The sequence below is a fragment of the Coregonus clupeaformis genome, chromosome 12 (assembly GCF_020615455.1).
Source record: "Coregonus clupeaformis isolate EN_2021a chromosome 12, ASM2061545v1, whole genome shotgun sequence".
Taxonomy (NCBI): domain Eukaryota; kingdom Metazoa; phylum Chordata; class Actinopteri; order Salmoniformes; family Salmonidae; genus Coregonus; species Coregonus clupeaformis.
This window is the reverse complement of record NC_059203.1, coordinates 57,542,998-57,560,647: the sequence shown is the minus strand read 5'-3', so window position 1 is coordinate 57,560,647 and position 17,650 is coordinate 57,542,998. Positions and strand designations below refer to the sequence as shown.

The window sequence follows — 17,650 nt, the reverse complement described above, 5'->3', positions numbered from 1 at the left end:
TGCCAGAGAGTTGGTATGTCGCACATGCATATTTTGTATTTTTGCATCTCGGTTAAATGACACTTGTCTTTATCTATTCACCAGTTGTGATATGTTCGATGGATTCTTGGGGAGAGTAGGCTATGGCCTTCTTTTTTTAACGCTGGTCTGTATAGCCTGTAGGCCTGCTTGCTGTTTGCAGTCGCATAGTAAGAGAACCCGTCACACGCAGCGCTTTGAGTTTATGGCGACTTTGTGTAAGTAAATAGGCCTATGGTAGGCTACAACAGCACACACACTCACACATACACACTGAGCGTTGATGATTGATCATGCAGATAGCAGAGCAGGTTGCAGAGAAGCCAGATTTAGAAATCACATATCATTTAACAGTTCCATTTCACGTCACGCTGTTCATAGAAATAATGTATTAGAATTTACCGGTTTCTCAACACTATTTATCCTGGGAAACAAGGAATGGGTTTGGCCGGGAAATCTCAGTAACCCAGTTCCCACTATTAAACCCTAATGTGAACACACATATTTGCCTCCAGCTGTCCATCTCCCACCCCCTCCGACACACACTCACACACTGTCTCCTAGTGGTTTGATGAACAGATCCCCTCTGCCGTTTGACAGCTTCTCTCTCAGACAACACCTGATGGATTAGCGTCGTGACATAAGGCCTTGACCACATGATTAGAGTTACCTAGCCCCTAAACGACAGATCCCATACTGATCGGCATGTTTTATGACAAGAGCTGAGTAACAAGAAAGAATGGCAGACAAAAGTCACTCCGTATTTTCTCAATTTCAAAATTGTTTTAGATGCATGCCAGCAAAGCCACTACACAACACACCCCTAAACAATACATTAATTGCACAAAAATGGTGACAATCGGTGCCCACAAACTTTCGGCCTACTTAAAGCTGTCTCGACAGCAGAGCTTTCTTTTCAGCACCATGGAGTGAATCCTTACCACCGCAACACCTGGCTATCAGCGGAGCCTTGTCTGTCAGCGAAACAGTTCATTCAGCCTCATTTACAGCCTTTAAAAAAAAAAAACATAGCTGACATGGCTGACGTGTTTAAACAAATGTGGTTTCTACTGACAATTGAGATGTACAAACTATGGTGTAAGGGGACGACGAGCGGGTTAGAGGCAATCCGTAATTTCCATTAAGACATTCATGCTAGGATGGACGTAGTCAGTATAACTATTTGTTCAGCACTTTTTGAATGTGCAGCGACAGAATTCAGAACATGGGTCGTTCTTACAGTATTCTCCCTGGTCTAAGGCACTGCATCTTAGTGCTTGAGGCGTCACTACAGACCTCCTAGTTCGATTCCAGGCTGTATCACAACCGGCCATGATTGGGAGTCCCATAGGGCGGCGCACAATTGGCCCAGCATCGTCCGGGTTTGGCCGGTGTAGGCCGTCATTGTAAATAAGAATTTCTTCTTAACTGACTTGCCTAGTTAAATAAAGGCTAAAAATAATAAAAATAATAAACAGTAGGCTACATTACTCTGAAAAAATAAGGTTGAATCATGACGTCAGTGATCTTCAGGTCGGAGCTCTAGAAAGAGGCCAGAGTTACGACTTGCAATTCCGAGTTGGATGACCGTTCAAAACGTATTTTCCCAGTCTGAGCTAATTTTTTTTTGGAGTTCCCAGTTGTCTTGAACTCACTGAAGTCTGAGATTTCCCAGTTCCGAGTTTCCAGTTGTTTTGAACGTGGCAGAAGTCATGCTGGATTGACAGCATGAATGTTTATCCATTTAAGCTTGGAAAATAAACCCTTAAACCCAGACTTAGACCACACACCCACTCCACTAAATAGCAGGCTAGTGATTGCTTTGGAACGCTTGCAGTTAGCCACTGATTCCTTCCAAACCACTCATTGTTGAATTTGCGATGTCCAACCTGTTGTGTAATGTTTATGTCCAATGGCCAATGAGCACCGATACGTTTTATCTATAATTTCTCTTCATATGACAAGGATTGAAAAGGATTTTCCAGTAGATTGTCGACATGATTCATGATGATGACTGCTTGTCTAGCTTGCTAGCTAAGATTTTGATAGTATGATGTTGACATGATCAGTCTAATCAAAGCTATGGTAGATATAACGTGATTTGACGTCATTTTATCTGTGGCCAATGACCTTGAGCCTTCTTGGACGGGTACTTCTAATGTAACTCAAGCTTTTCCCGTAGATTTTGCGGTGACATACTGTCCCCATGAGTGACAGAACACTGAGCCAATCATGGCACAACTAGAGAACATTACCAAACCCTACGCTCCGTATTTTCCACCGACTGCCCCACTACCACAGAAAGCACTGAGCTAGGCTGAAACACCTGCATTTTGGAGCTGCCTTACTCGAGAAAGCTAAAAATAGACCATGTTTGTATACTGCTTATAAACACTTTATTTTATTTTTTATATATATTTTTTTCATTGTTTGCAAACTGATATGTGACAATATTAATGGCAAAATAAGGCAAAAAAAAAAGCTAAACAGGTGGGGCTCAAAGCAGGTGGGGCTCTCATTACCGAAATAAAGACTACTTCTACAGAGCCTCGCCATCAAGGGCCAAGCATCCACTTCTTCCAACAACAGATTAGCTTACAAGGTCACACAGGGTTTACTAATGTACAAACTCTTCCCAGATTCATACATACAGTATACACATTTGTTCCCCCCGCTCTGACTGAGAGAGTGAGGGTACCTGAGAATCTATCTGTGGACATTTGATGTATCATGATCTTCATTGTGAGAAGTCATTACTGGGGTTATCAGCAAGTGAAGTGTTGTTTTCCTCCAGCGAGGCTCAATTATTGGAAAGAGTGCCGGTTTGATTGATTCTGAGGGGAAGGGGGATTGCTTTCTCAGCTCGCCGACTCTACTGGAGGGAGAGCGTAATAATAACCAGACGGATCTCTCAATACAGACCCTTTTGGGAAGGGGGGCAGCAGGCAGGCAGCAGCAGTGCTGGTGGAGGTGGTGGTGGTGATAAGGGGATACGATACTAGCTGTGAAGTCTCTGTCTCATAAGTCTATACTCTGCTTCCACCCCAATTTAGATTGCCTTTCTCCCCCCACTACCACCATCCTTTTGTTTTCAAGTTGTTCATTTTGGAAGAAGAATACACACCGTTTATCTTTTTATTTGTATTTGTAATATTATCATCCTCTTCCACGTGTTTCGGTTGTCCCCCTCCATAAAATCATTGTTTCCACGTCTCTCTCATCTAGCAAATGGAGTTTGTGCCGCACACTTGGGCAGGGCTCTGAGCCCGCGTGCTATATGGCTCTGATAAAATGGCAAGGCCTAGAGGCTTTTGCAGAACTGGTGAAAACGGAGAGCAATTGAGGGCTATTGAGCGGCCACTGAATAGAGTGGTGCACTTTTAATCATGAGAAACCAGCCTCTTTGATTTGGACCTCACAGCTGTTTCTAAACGCTGTAGCAATGCTTAACAGAGGAATCCAGCCTTGAGAATGATATTGCCAATATATGGCATAAAAGGAGCACAAAGACCTTGATTAATATCTAGTCCTCACCTTCAATATTTAATTATCTTGGAATCGCAATAAAACGGAACCTTTGATGCATCTCAGTCAAATTTTAACAATCTTATCTCTACATACAGTGGGGAAAAAAAGTATTTAGTCAGCCACCAATTGTGCAAGTTCTCCCACTTAAAAAGATGAGAGAGGCCTGTAATTTTCATCATAGGTACACGTCAACTATGACAGACAAATTGAGAAAAAAAATCCAGAAAATCCCATTGTAGGATTTTTAATGAATTTATTTGCAAATTATGGTGGAAAATAAGTATTTGGTCACCTACAAACAAGCAAGATTTCTGGCTCTCACAGACCTGTAACTTCTTCTTTAAGAGGCTCCTCTGTCCTCCACTCGTTACCTGTATTAATGCCACCTGTTTGAACTTGTTATCAGTATAAAAGACACCTGTCCACAACCTCAAACAGTCACACTCCAAACTCCACAATGGCCAAGACCAAAGAGCTGTCAAAGGACACCAAAAACAAAATTGTAGACCTGCACCAGGCTGGGAAGACTGAATCTGCAATAGGTAAGCAGCTTGGTTTGAAGAAATCAACTGTGGGAGCAATTATTAGGAAATGGAAGACATACAAGACCACTGATAATCTCCCTCGATCTGGGGCTCCACGCAAGATCTCACCCCGTGGGGTCAAAATGATCACAAGAATGGTGAGCAAAATCCCAGAACCACACGGGGGGACCTAGTGAATGACCTGCAGAGAGCTGGGACCAAAGTAACAAAGCCTACCATCAGTAACACACTACGCCGCCAGGGACTCAAATCCTGCAGTGCGAGACGTGTCCCCCTGCTTAAGCCAGTACATGTCCAGGCCCATCTGAAGTGCATTTGGATGATCCAGAAGAGGATTGGGAGAATGTCATATGGTCAGATGAAACCAAAATATAACTTTTGGTAAAAACTCAACTCGTCGTGTTTGGAGGACAAAGAATGCTGAGTTGCATCCAAAGAACACCATACCTACTGTGAAGCAAGGGGTTGGAAACATCATGCTTTGGGGCTGTTTTTCTGCAAAGGGACCAGGACTGACTGATCCGTGTAAAGGAAAGAATGAATGGGGCCATGTATCGTGAGATTTTGAGTGAAACCCTCCTTCCATCAGCAAGGGCATTGAAGATGAAACGTGGCTGGGTCTTTCAGCATGACAATGATCCCAAACACACCGCCCGGGCAACGAAGGAGTGGCTTCGTAAGAAGCATTTCAAGGTCCTGGAGTGGCCTAGCCAGTCTCCAGATCTCAACCCCATAGAAAATCTTTGGAGGGAGTTGAAAGTCTGTGTTGCCCAGTGACAGCCCCAAAACATCACTGCTCTACAGGAGATCTGCATGGAGGAATGGGCCAAAATACCAGCAACAGTGTGTGAAAACCTTGTGAAGACTTACAGAAAACGTTTGACCTGTGTCATTGCCAACAAAGGGTATATAACAAAGTATTGAGAAACTTTTGTTATTGACCAAATACTTATTTTCCACCATCATATGCCAATAAATTCATTAAAAATCCTACAATGTGATTTTCTAGATTTTTTTTTCTCATTTTGTCTGTCATAGTTGACGTGTACCTATGATGAAAATTACAGGCCTCTCTCATGTTTTTAAGTGGGAGAACTTGCACAATTGGTGGCTGACTAAAAACTTTTTTTCCCCACTGTAAGTACAGTGCATTCGGAAAGTATTCAGACCCCTTGACTTTTTCCACATTTTGTTACGTTACACCCTTATTCTAAAATGGATTAAATTCTTGTTTCCCCTCATAAATCTACGCATGATACCCCATAATGACAAAGCAAAAACAGATTTTTAGACATTTTTGCACATTTATACAAAATAAAAAACTGAAATATTACATTTACTTAAGTATTCAGACCCATTACTCAGTACTTTGTTGAAGCACCTTTGGCAGCGATTACAGCCTCAAGTCTTCTTGGGTATGAAGCTACAAGCTTGGCACACCTGTATTTGGGGAGCTTCTCCCATTCTTCTCTGCAGACCCTCTCAAGCTCTGTCAGGATGGATGGGGAGCGTCGCTGCACAGCTATTTAGTTATTTTCAGGTCTCTCCAGAGATGTTAGATCGGGTTCAAGTCCGGGCACTGGCTGGGCCACTCAAGGACATTCCAGCGTTTTCTTGGCTGTGTGCTAAGGGTCATTGTCCTGTTGGAATGTAAACCTTCGCCCCAGTCTGAGGTCCTAAGCGCTCTGGAGCAGGTTTTCATCAAGGATCTCTCTGTACATTACTCCGTTCATCTTTCCCTCGATCCTGACTAGTCTCCCAGTCCCTGCCGCTGAAAAACATCCCCACAGCATGATGCTGCCACCACCATGCTTCACAGCAGGGATGGTGCCAAGTTTCCTCCAGACGTGACACTTGGCATTCAGGCCAAAAAGTTCAGTCTTGGTTTCATCAGACCAGAGAATCTTGTTTCTCATGGTCAGAGAGAGAGAGAGAGAGAGAGAGAGAGAGAGAGAGAGAGAGAGAGAGAGAGAGAGAGAGAGAGAGAGAGAGAGAGAGAGAGAGAGAGAGAGAGAGAGAGAGAGAGAGAGAGAGAGAGAGAGAATTTTAATAGTTTGTTATATTGTAGCATTGTAATTATGTTTTGATGTTGATTGTTTTCTGCCCTGGGACTACAGATAAAAATGAGCTATCTAGCTAAATCTGGTGCAATGCATTTGGACATGGTTCAGTCAAATTATTCAATGGGTGTATTGATTGGCAGGGCTGTGAAAGGAGACTGCTGGAGTAGTGAACGAGTGGCGGGGAGCCACAGGGGCAGAGCCCAGAAGGTAATTAACGTAACATGTATGCTCTGCTCCACTACTCTGCCTCCCTAATTGTTCTCTGCTTTAAAGGGTGACCTGTGGCCGGGAAATGGACAGTCCAGCCAACACTGGCACTTTAGCAGTCAGGAAGTGCTCATCATTTTTGACAGCTGCCCGCCTGCCTCTCCAGCCCTAACAAACCACCAGGGGTGTGTGTGTGTGTGTACTGTATGTGTGTGTATGCTTACGCATGTGTGTTTGTTAGAGTTGCACTCTAGATACCCTCATTAAACTGAGATAGCAAACTTCAAATTATGGGGGTTTAGAATGTCACAGGATGTGGATGGAGGCTTTTTGCCATGGGGTGGAAGTGCTGGGCTATTGTACTAAAGGTCGAAAAATTCCTTTGTGATTCCTCAAATAAGTGGGGCTGGATTTTTCCTGCATGCCATGGTCACTCATGCATAGACCCACACAATGCAATATTAGCTTTCCACAAAGACTTGATGAAAGCGTAGGCTACAGAGATCTATTGAGTTGTTAAGAGCATGTCTATAAAGTGACTCAATGGAACTCAAACAAATCTGGGTCCCATGCTCCACTGGAAAACACAGTGCACTTGTGTGTTCTTGTATAGCACCAAGGTTACAACCGTTGTCAATACCTCTCACTGAACACGACACAAAAACATCAGATTCAATCGGCCGTGCGCTTTCACCGGTCCTTACATGTAAACGCCATTCGACCTCGTCCTGAGTGTACCCTCAGTTACAATTAGCTAGCAGGCATCAATCTCTCAGTTTCTCGAACAAAGATGGACAAAGTCCCACCACTGCATCCCTTTTGTTGTTTGACAATTGGTTTTAAGTGAGGGGGAATTGCTGGACATTGCAGTACCTGCTGGGGAATAATAGCTGTCATGAAAAATAAAGAGGGAATTCTCGAGGCCTTGGCAATTGAAGGGATGATAGACAGTGAGGGATTCAATGGGCTTCAAATAAATTGCGTCTACAAAATTTTTCCACCGTTCTATAGACCGGAGAACCCTTGAGGAAGATGGAGGTCATTAATGAACAAAACGCCCTATCCAATGACAAAGGAGCAGCAGGTAGTTCCAAGCCTGTGTCAATCTTAACAGATGCTGTGACATTTTATAAAGTTTAGATTCAAACAAATTCACCTTTTTTTCTTAAGTTTCACCCCAAAAGGCCCTGAACTTTCTGTGTTGATCTCTATTGCAATATCCAACTTGGACGTCCTATATAGCTTAGTTATCAAACAATTTGTGAATCTCTGCATATTCTAAGGAAAAGGGAGGCAAGTTTCTAGCCTATTACCAGTGTTCCCTTTATAATATCAATATTTGTATGAGTAAAGACCACATTGTCAGCATATCACTTGATTAAGTCCCACTGTCCACAGTTTAGTGAGAGTGTCTCTCTTCCAGACAGTCTGTCATTGCCCTCCCATTCTCTTACAATTAAACCTCTGCTCCAGGTACTTAATCTATGGGCAACCTCGAGGCCAAGGCTCAATTGTCTCTATTTAACATCACTTTAAACCTCTCTCCGTAAATGAACATTTACAAAATCGTCAACCGCCCGTCGGTAATTCTATTATTAAAACTTGTTTTGAATTAGAATGATTTTTTTACTCTAGTTCCAAAAGACCCCGCAGCTCTAGGCAGCTGAAAGTCAGGCAACGTTGAGTCTCTCACACAGTTATACTGTTGCTAAATTTAAAACGTATAGTTTTCCTTTCAACTTTGGAGTCATAAAAAAAAAAATGGCTGGCAAATTATCAGTTACATTGACTGGGGAGTAATTAAAAACCACAACAACAACAAATCGCTGGAACATCTGCTTGCAGTCGTGTTAATCAAATTGTTTAGGTCACGTACAGGGCATTCGGAAAGTATTCAGACCCCTTGACTTTTTCCACATTTTGTTACGTTACAGCCTTAATCTAAAATAGATTAAATAATTTTTTCCCCTCATAAATCTACACACGATACCCAAAATAATGACAAAGAAAAAACAGGTTTTTAGATATTTCTGCACATTTATACAAAATAAAAAACGGAAATATCACATTTACATAAGTATTCAGACCCTTTTCTCAATACTTTGTTGTGACTGTGGTCATAGTGTTAATGTGTTGGAAAACGGCTTTGGATTCCAGAAGCACTTTTGGGCCTACTACTTCACTGCTGTGCTTTGTTTGTTGCATTTGCCAGCCTCTAGCACTTAGGACTAAATCATTCCCCCTCTAAACTCTCCAAAACAGGATGTATAACTTATAATGTCCCTCTCTTGTCCCTCCAGTCCCTAAGGATAAAAGCCAGTGGTATCCTAGCCAGTGACATTGACTTATCCTATTTTTATGTTTCTGTCTTTTTTCTCTCCTTTGAAACTGCACTGTTTAAAGTACCCACACAGTTGGCTATTGTGGGCACCCATTGATATGTTTATTGCTAGCAATTTCCACTTTGCTCTGTTGAGGAGCGGCCGGATTATAAATGTGGCGGAGTGTCAGCAGGGAGGACCGGTGCCGGCATTAAGATTGATTTCCATCCCCCCTTTTCTCCTTGACGGAGCTCCCCAACATCTGCAATTAATGATCCCCCGCTCATCGATCACCGGTGCTGCTACCCTGAGCACTGCACCCCTATCTGTGGTGGAGTCGGCCCACCCATGGCATAGCAACCCTCCCCGTTGCCCCTTCTCAGTGTGTGCCAACCACTGCGACCGCCATGTACCCTGAATAATGAGACTTGAGTCATGTCTAATGCTAGCCGCCTCCTCTCCCTTCATCCCTCCCTCCTTCCCTTTCCACTGAATGTCTGATTCATTGGGGATAGCTGAGAGGAGCTGGAGGAGGAAAAGGGAAGAGTGGGAGGAAGAGAATAAATAACAACAATACATTATTTGTCAAGGGCAACTCAGGAGATGCCTTCATTGACTTAACGACAAAAACAAAGTTATAACTCAGGCTTTGCAGATTTGGGGAGTTCCCCCTATTAGATTTTCCAGTCCGAAATTAGCAATGTTCTTAGAGTGCTTTCCGAAATGAACCCAGATTAGCCGTAGATTAGCCTTAATCAGGCCCGTTCAAACCTGGGGATTTGGGCTTTTGTTGTTCAGCATTATTCTCTATCACAGGGCTGGCCCTAGCCTTTTGGGGGCCCTAAGCAAGATTCGGTTGGGGGGCCCCCCCACCTCGCGGCAAAACATTTTATTGGACCCCTTCTTGACGTCAGAGAGAAACATTTAATTTCCTGCAATTCTTCCCATTTTGCCATGGGGCATAGATAAAATGGTGCAGTTTTAAAGATTACCAATTTTATTACACATTTCATGCAATTGTATTCATTTTGCAATTGGGCAGAGATAACATTTTTTTCAGTTTTAAAGATAATTTCCTGCAATTCTACACATTTTACCATAACTTATGCCATGTTAATATAATAGATTCATGCAGGGTAGTAACCTCATGAGTTGGGATTATGGTTCATTGTTTAGCTAGCTAGCTAGCTAGCTACATGTCATAACAAAATACTCCAATATGCAAGGAACCATTTCAATGGAATATCCATGATGTCAATGTGACAACTGTTGATAGACGTAGCTGGTAAATTCGCTGTGGCTATCTACTCCGATTTCAGAGCACTTTCGTCTGAGTGTGCCAGAGCGCAGGATATCTGACGAATTTACGAACACTCAACACCTGATGAATATGGCTGGTGTCAGTAAACGTTGGCAAAAAAGCGTAATTAAATTGTTGCCAGCAGCACAGTTGCAGTCACCAACGCTCTGGATAACATAACGTTAGCTTGGGTACTTGACTGCTGTTGTTAGGACAGAACGCTCGGATCAACCCTACTCCTCGGCCAGAGCGTCCAGGGTGCGCTCTGAACGCTCCGAGAGCAAAACGCTCTGAATTTACGAACGGACAATCTGACAACGCTCTGAGTTTACGGGCGGGCTATAGTTTAAGAGGGTGTGAACGATGCTGAATGGGTGTAGACAAAGAAGAGCTCTCCAGTGGGTGTACCAAAACATTCAATGGCCATTTTCTCAAAAGTGAGATTACAAGTTTATAAACTTTCAAAGCAGAATAACTTTCCCATTGTTCCTCAACTGTAGTGTATGATATACTAGCACTGAGTGTCTACTTTTATCTAATGTAAAGAACACCATTTCAAATTTTGCTACATAAGACCGAATAAAGCCAGTCGGTCACGTATACTGTACTTCCATTAATTTTCAACTGGTACCGGCGGACCTTTAGGTGAGGCCTGTGGGAATCCTAGAGCAAAACATCCAAAATGTACACTACCAGTCAAAAGTTTGGACACACCTACTCAATCAAGGGTTTGTAGTAACAAAATAAGTGTTAAACAAATCAAAATATATTATATATTTGAGATTCTTCAAATAGCCACCCTTTACCTTGATGACAACTTTGCTGACTCTTGGCATTCTCTGAACCAGCTTCATGAGGTAGTCACCTGGAATGCATTTCAATTAACAGGTGTGCCTTGTTAAAAGTTAATTTGTGGAATTTATTTCCTTCTTAATGCGTTTCAGCCAATGAGTTGGGGGGGTATATAGAAGATAGCCCTATTAGGTAAAAGACCAAGTCCATATTATGGCAAGAACAGCTCAAATAAGCAAAGAGAAATGACAGTCCATCATTACTTTAAGACATGAAGGTCAGTCAATACGGAACATTTCAAGAACTTTTAAAGTTTATTCAAGTGCAGTTGCAAAAACCATCAAGCGCTATGATGAAACTGGCTCTCATGAGGACCACCACAGAAATGGAAGACCCAGAGTTACCTCTGCTGCAGAGGATAAGTTCTTTAGAGTTACCAGCCTCAGAAATTGCAGCCCAAATAAATGCTTCACAGAGTTCAAGTCACAGACACATCTCAACATCAACTGTTCAGAGGGGACAGTGTGAATCAGGCCTTCATGGTCGAATTGCTGCAAAGAAACCACTACTAATGGACACCAATAAGAAGAACAGACCTGCTTGTGCCAAGCAACACGAGCAGTGGACATTAGACCGGTGGAAATGTTTCTTTGGTCTGGAGACCAAATTGGAGATTTTGGTTCCAACCATCATGTCTTTGTGAGACGCGGTTTGGATGAACGGATGATCTCCACATGTGTAGTTCCTACCGTAAAGCATGGAGAAGAGGGTGTTATGGTGTGGGGGTGCTTTGCTTGTGACACTGTCTGTGATTTATTTAGAATTCAAGGTACACTTAACCAGCATGGCTACCACAGCATTCTGCAGCGATACACCATCCCATCTGGTTTGGGCTTAGTGGGACTATCATTTGTTTTTCAACAGGACAATGACCCAACACACCTCCAGGCTGTGTAAGAGCTATTTTACCAAGAAGGAGAGTGATGGAATGCTGCATCAGATGACCTGGCCTCCACAATCCCCCGACCTCAACCCAATTGAGATGGTTTGGGATGAGTCAGATGGCAGAGTGAAGGAAAAGCAGCCAACAAGTGCTAAGCATATGTGGGAACTCCTTCAAGACTGTTGGAAAATTTTTTCCAGGTGAAGCTGGTTGAGAGAATGCCAAGAGTGTGCAAAGCTGTCATCAAGGCAAAGGTTGGCTATTTGAAGAATCTCAAATATAAAATATATTTTGATTTGTTTAACACTTTTTTGATTACTACATGATTCTAAATGTGTTATTTCATAATTTTGATGTCTTCACTATTATTCTACATTGTAGAAAATAGTAAAAATAAAGAAAAACCCTTGAATGAGTAGTCCAAACTTTTGACTGGTCCTATACGTGAGCGTCTCAACTTTTCACAGAGGTGTCATATTAGTGTGTAGCCCAAACTGTTCGGACGCTACAGACAAAAGTTGCAGATCGGCTGTACCAACTTCAGACAAGTCCCAAGACACTTGTGTGGGTCGTAGAGCAAAACAGAGAACACAATCGTGTGTAATAGCTTTGTAGTCCAAACTGTTGGGACGCTACAGACAATTTTGTGAGAAGACCGATTTTTGGGATTTCTCATGGTCTGACAAACACAGCTCTAGCTCTGTCACCTTTGACAAACACCGCTCTTGCTCTGTCACCTTTCAACGCAGATGCAGAAGTGTGACATAGGCGGATGTGGTGGGTTGAGACATATCCAAAGTACTTAAGTCGTTTTTGGGGGTATCTGAACTTTACTATTTATTTTTTTGACAACTTTTACTTTTACTCCACTACATTCGTTAAGAAAATAATGTACTTTCTACTCCATACATTTTCCCTGACACCCAAAAGTACACCTTACAGTTTGAATGCTTAGCAGGACAGGAAAAGAGAAAGAGAAAATCCCTGGTCATCCCTACTGCATCTCAATGCTTTGTTTGTAAATTATGTGTTGGACTGTGCCCCTGGCTATCCGTAAATAAATAAAAACAAGAACATCGTGCCATCTGGTTTGCTTAATTTAAGGAATTTGAAATTATTTATACATTTACAGTGAAGGAAAAACGTATTTGATCTACTGCTGATTTTGTACGTTGCCCACTGACAAAGACAAGATCAGTCTATAATTTTAATGGTAGGTTTATTTGAACAGTGAGAGACAGAATAACAACAGAAAAATCAAGAAAAATACATGTCAAAAATGTTATAAATTGATTTGCATTTTAATGAGGGAAAGAAGTATTTGACCCCTCTGCAAAACATGACTTAGTACTTGGTGGCAAAACCCCTTGTTGGCAATCACAGAGGTCAGACATTTCTTGTAGTTGGCCACCAGGTTTGCACACATCTCAGGAGGGATTTTGTCCAACTCCTCTTTGCAGATCTTCTCCAAGTCATTAACATTTCGAGGCTGACGTTTGGCAACTAGAACCTTCAGCTCCCTCCACAGATGTTCTATGGGATTAAGGTCTGGAGACTGGTTAGGCCACTCCAGGACCTTAATGCGCTTCTTCTTGAGCCACTCCTTTGTTGCCTTGGCCGTGTGTTTTGGGTCATTGTCATGCTGGAATACACAACCACGACCCATTTTCAATGCCCTGGCTGAGGGAAGGAGGTTCTCACCCAAGATTTGACGGTAAATGGCCCCATCCATCGTCCCTTTGATGCGGTGAAGTTGTCCTGTCCCCTTAGCAGAAAAACACCCTCAAAGCATAATGTTTCCACCTCCATGTTTGACGGTGGGGATGGTGTTCTTGGGGTCATAGGCAGCATTCCTCCTCCTCCAAACACGATGAGTTGAGTTGATGCCAAAGAGCTCCATTTTGGTCTTATCTGACCACAACACTTTCACCCAGTTCTCCTCTGAATCATTCAGATGTTCATTGGCAAACTTCAGACGGGCCTGTATATGTGCTTTCTTGAGCAGGGGGACCTTGCGGGCGCTGCAGGATTTAAGTCCTTCACGGCGTAGTGTGTTACCAAATGTTTTCTTGGTGACTATGGTCCCAGCTGCCTTGAGATCATTGACAAGATCCTCCCGTGTAGTTTTGGGCTGATTCCTCACCGTTCTCATGATCATTGCAACTCCACGAGGTGAGATCTTTTATGGAGCCCCAGGCCGAGGGAGATTGACAGTTATTTTGTGTTTCTTCCATTTGTGAATAATCACACCAACTGTTGTCACCTTCTCACCAAGCTGCTTGGCGATGGTCTTGTAGCCCAATCCAGCCTTGTGTAGGTCTACAATCTTGTCCCTGACATCCTTGGAGAGCTCTTTGGTCTTGGCCATGGTGGAGAGTTTGGAATCTGATTGATTGATTGCTTCTGTGGACAGGTGTCTTTTATACAGGTAACAAACTGAGATTAGGAGCACTCCCTTTAAGAGTATAAATCTCAGCTGTATAAAAGACACCTGGGAGCCAGAAATCTTTCTGATTGAGAGGGGGTCAAATACTTATTTCCCTCATTAAAATGCAAATCAATTTATAACATATTTGACATGCATCTTTCTGGACTTTTTTGTTGTTATTCTGTCTCTCACTGTTCAAATAAACCTACCATTAAAATTATAGATGAATAATTTCTTTGTCAGTGGGCAAACGGACAAAATCAGCAGGGGATCAAATACTTTTTTCCGTCACTGTACTTTCACTTTTACTTGAGTAATTTTCTATTAAGGTATCTTTACTTTTACTTTTTCCACCACTGACTAATACTAATACTAATACTAATACTATTACTAAGGCAGTTCCTCTTAATTTGCCAATGGTTGGATATGAGGACTTGTTCACAATCTCTAACCCCTGTTCCTCCCTTTCTCCTTCTCCCTTCAGACCCAGTCAACGGGCCTCAGAATGTCAATGTGGTGGACATCCGGGCCCGCCAGCTCACCCTGCAGTGGGAGACGTTTGGCTACGCCGTGACTCGCTGCCACAGCTACAATCTGACCGTGCATTACCAGTACGTGTTCAACCAGCAGGAGTTTGCGGCCGAGGAATTGATCCAGACGTCATCCCACTACACCCTGCGGGGCCTGAGGCCCTTCGTCACCGTTCGCCTTCGCCTGGTCCTTGCCAACCCTGAGGGCAGCAAGGAGAGCGAGGAGATCGTCAAGCAGACGGAGGAGGATGGTGAGTGTCAGAGTGTTTCTGTCTTTAGAGTGGTATTGTCTTGGTTCCACTGTTTTGTCCTGTCTTGTCCTGTTCCTAGTTCAAATACATGCATGGGGTGTACTATAGACATGCTGCCTGTATATATAGGGATGGAAATTACACTAGTCCACTACCCCAAGGCTAGTACTTTTTTGACCAGGCTAGTTGAAAATGTGCCAAACTAGCCCGCCAGGCCAGTGAAATGTTGTCTTTTCAAATATTATATGTCACAGTAGGCTAGATCATGATAGCCTACTTCTTGGAAGAGGCTCCTTGATGGCTTAAGATGGCTGCCATATTGTTGTTGTTCCATACATCTACATGTATTCAAACAGACAATGCTTTGCAGTCAAGGCACTAGCTTGATAGAACCGCAAGCTAATGGAAACATAGTAAGACCTTTGTTGTTCCACTAATTAAAACCACAATTATGATTGGTTACACTTATAATAACTGTATAATGAGCGCTGATTATAGCCCTATTATCAGAGTATTAAAAATCCAATATGACCACAGCATGAATTAATAAGCACAAATGAATACAATGTATTTGTATGACTGGATGTAATGTATAAACTACAACTCAGCAGACCTAGCCATTATCCCTGCACTATGATATCCTCATTCCATAAAGACTTTTGTATCTTTTCATTTATCATTGAGGATGTTTTTAATAAACACAGTCCCAACCTCCCATGAGGTCCCAAACTAGTTGAGAGTAGCACAATTGTGTTAAATGTTTTTTAGCTAACAATCTTTAATCTCTGGGTTGTAATGTTTGTTCTTAGCTGTGCTAATTGCACTGGTAATGACATTAGTTTTATAGAGCTATGCACCGTCTCACAAATATGCTTTCAGTTTTAAAAGGCCCAATGCAGCCGTTTTTATCTCAATATCAAATCATTTTTGGGTAACAGTTAAGTACCTTACTGTGATTGTTTCCAATCAAAATGGTCAAAAATAAACTAAAATAGCTTCTTAGCATGAGCAATGTCTCAAGCAAGCATTTTGCTAGGACTGTCTGGGAGTGGTCTGAGTGGGGAGGGGAAAACTGGAAACGAGCTGTTATTGGCAGAGAGATTTTTAAACTATTTTTATTGGTCTATTAACCAAATTAACTCCTGGTGATGTCACCATGCATGCCAAAACTCCATCCCACAAAAACAGCCTGAAATTTCAGGCGTTCTTTTCAAACAGCACTTACACTAAAAGGGAATTATACTAATTTCCACAATTGCACAGTATTATTCCAACCTCATAATGTGGAAATATATATACTGAACAAAAATATAAATGCAACATGTAAAGTGTTGCTCCCATGTTTCATGAGCTGAAATAAAAGATCCCAGAAATTGTCCATATGCACAAAAAGCTTATTTCTCTCAAATTGTGAGCACAAATTTGTTTACATCCCTGTTAGTGAGCATTTCTTCTTTACCAAGATAATCAATCCACCTGACAGGTGTGGCATATCAAGAAGCTATTTAAACAGCATGATAATTACACAGGTGCACCTGGTGCTGGGGACAATAAAAGGTCACTCTAAAATGTGCAGTTTTTGTCACACACCACAATGCAACAGATGTCTCAAATTGAAGGAGCGTGCAATTGGCATGATGACTGCAGGAATGTCCACCAGAGCTATTGCCAGAGAATGTAATATTTGTTTCTCTACCATAAGCCGCCCCCAACTGGCCTCACAACCGCAGACCATGTGTAACCATGCCAGCCCAGGACCTCCACATCCAGCTTCGTCATCTGAGGGGGTGCTGAGGCGTATTTCTGTCTGTAATAAAGTATTTTTTGTGGGGAAAAACTCATTCTGATTGGCTGGGCCTGGCTCCCCAGTGGGTGGGCCTATGCCATCCCAGGCACACCCATGGCTACACCCTTGCCCAGTCGTGTGAAATCCATAGATTAGGGCCTAATTGAATTACAGTTGAAGTCGGAAGTTTAGATACACCTTAGCCAAATACATTTAAACTTAGTTTTTCACAATTCCTGACATTTAATCGTAGTAAAAATTCCCTATCTTAGGTCAGTTAGGATCACCACTTTATTTTAAGAATGTGAAATGTCAGAATAATAGTGATCATTATTTCTTTCAGCTTTTATTTCTTTCATCACATTCCCAGTGGGTCAGAAGTTTACATACACTCAATTAGTATTTGCTAGCATTGCCTTGAAATTGTTTAACTTGGGTCAAACATTTTGGGTAGCCTTCCACAAGCTTCCCACAATAAGTTGGGTGAATTTTGGCCAATTCCTCCTGACAGAGCTGGTGTAACTGAGTCAGGTTTGTAGGCCTCCTTGCTCGCACATGCTTTTTTAGTTCTGCCCACACATTTTCTATAGGATTGAGGTCAGGGCTTTGTGATGGCCACTCCAATACCTAGACTTTGTTGTCCTTAAGCCATTTTGCCATAACTTTGGAAGTATGCTTGGGGTCATTGTCCATTTGGAAGACCCATTTGCGAACAAGCTTTAACTTCCTGACTGATGTCTTGAGATGTTGCTTCAATATATCAACATCATTTTCCTTCCCCATGATGCCATCTATTTTGTGAAGTGCACCAGTCCCTCCTGCAGCAAAGCACCCCCACAGCATGATGCTGCCACCCCCGTGCTTCACGGTTGGGATGGTGTTCTTCGGCTTGCAAGCGACCCCCTTTTTCCTCCGAACATAACGATGGTCATTATGGC

General features: G+C 42.5%; 1 protein-coding gene across 1 annotated transcript in view; it reads left to right on the top strand.

Moving 5' to 3' along the window:
* Nucleotides 1-17,650, top strand: part of LOC121578298 (receptor-type tyrosine-protein phosphatase T-like) — a 510,655-nt gene that overhangs the window by 259,441 nt on the left and 233,564 nt on the right. Inside the window, exon 8 of the mRNA XM_045223992.1 lies at nucleotides 14,630-14,926. Coding sequence (XP_045079927.1) covers nucleotides 14,630-14,926 — 297 coding nt within the window. The remainder of the gene's footprint in view (nucleotides 1-14,629; nucleotides 14,927-17,650) is intronic.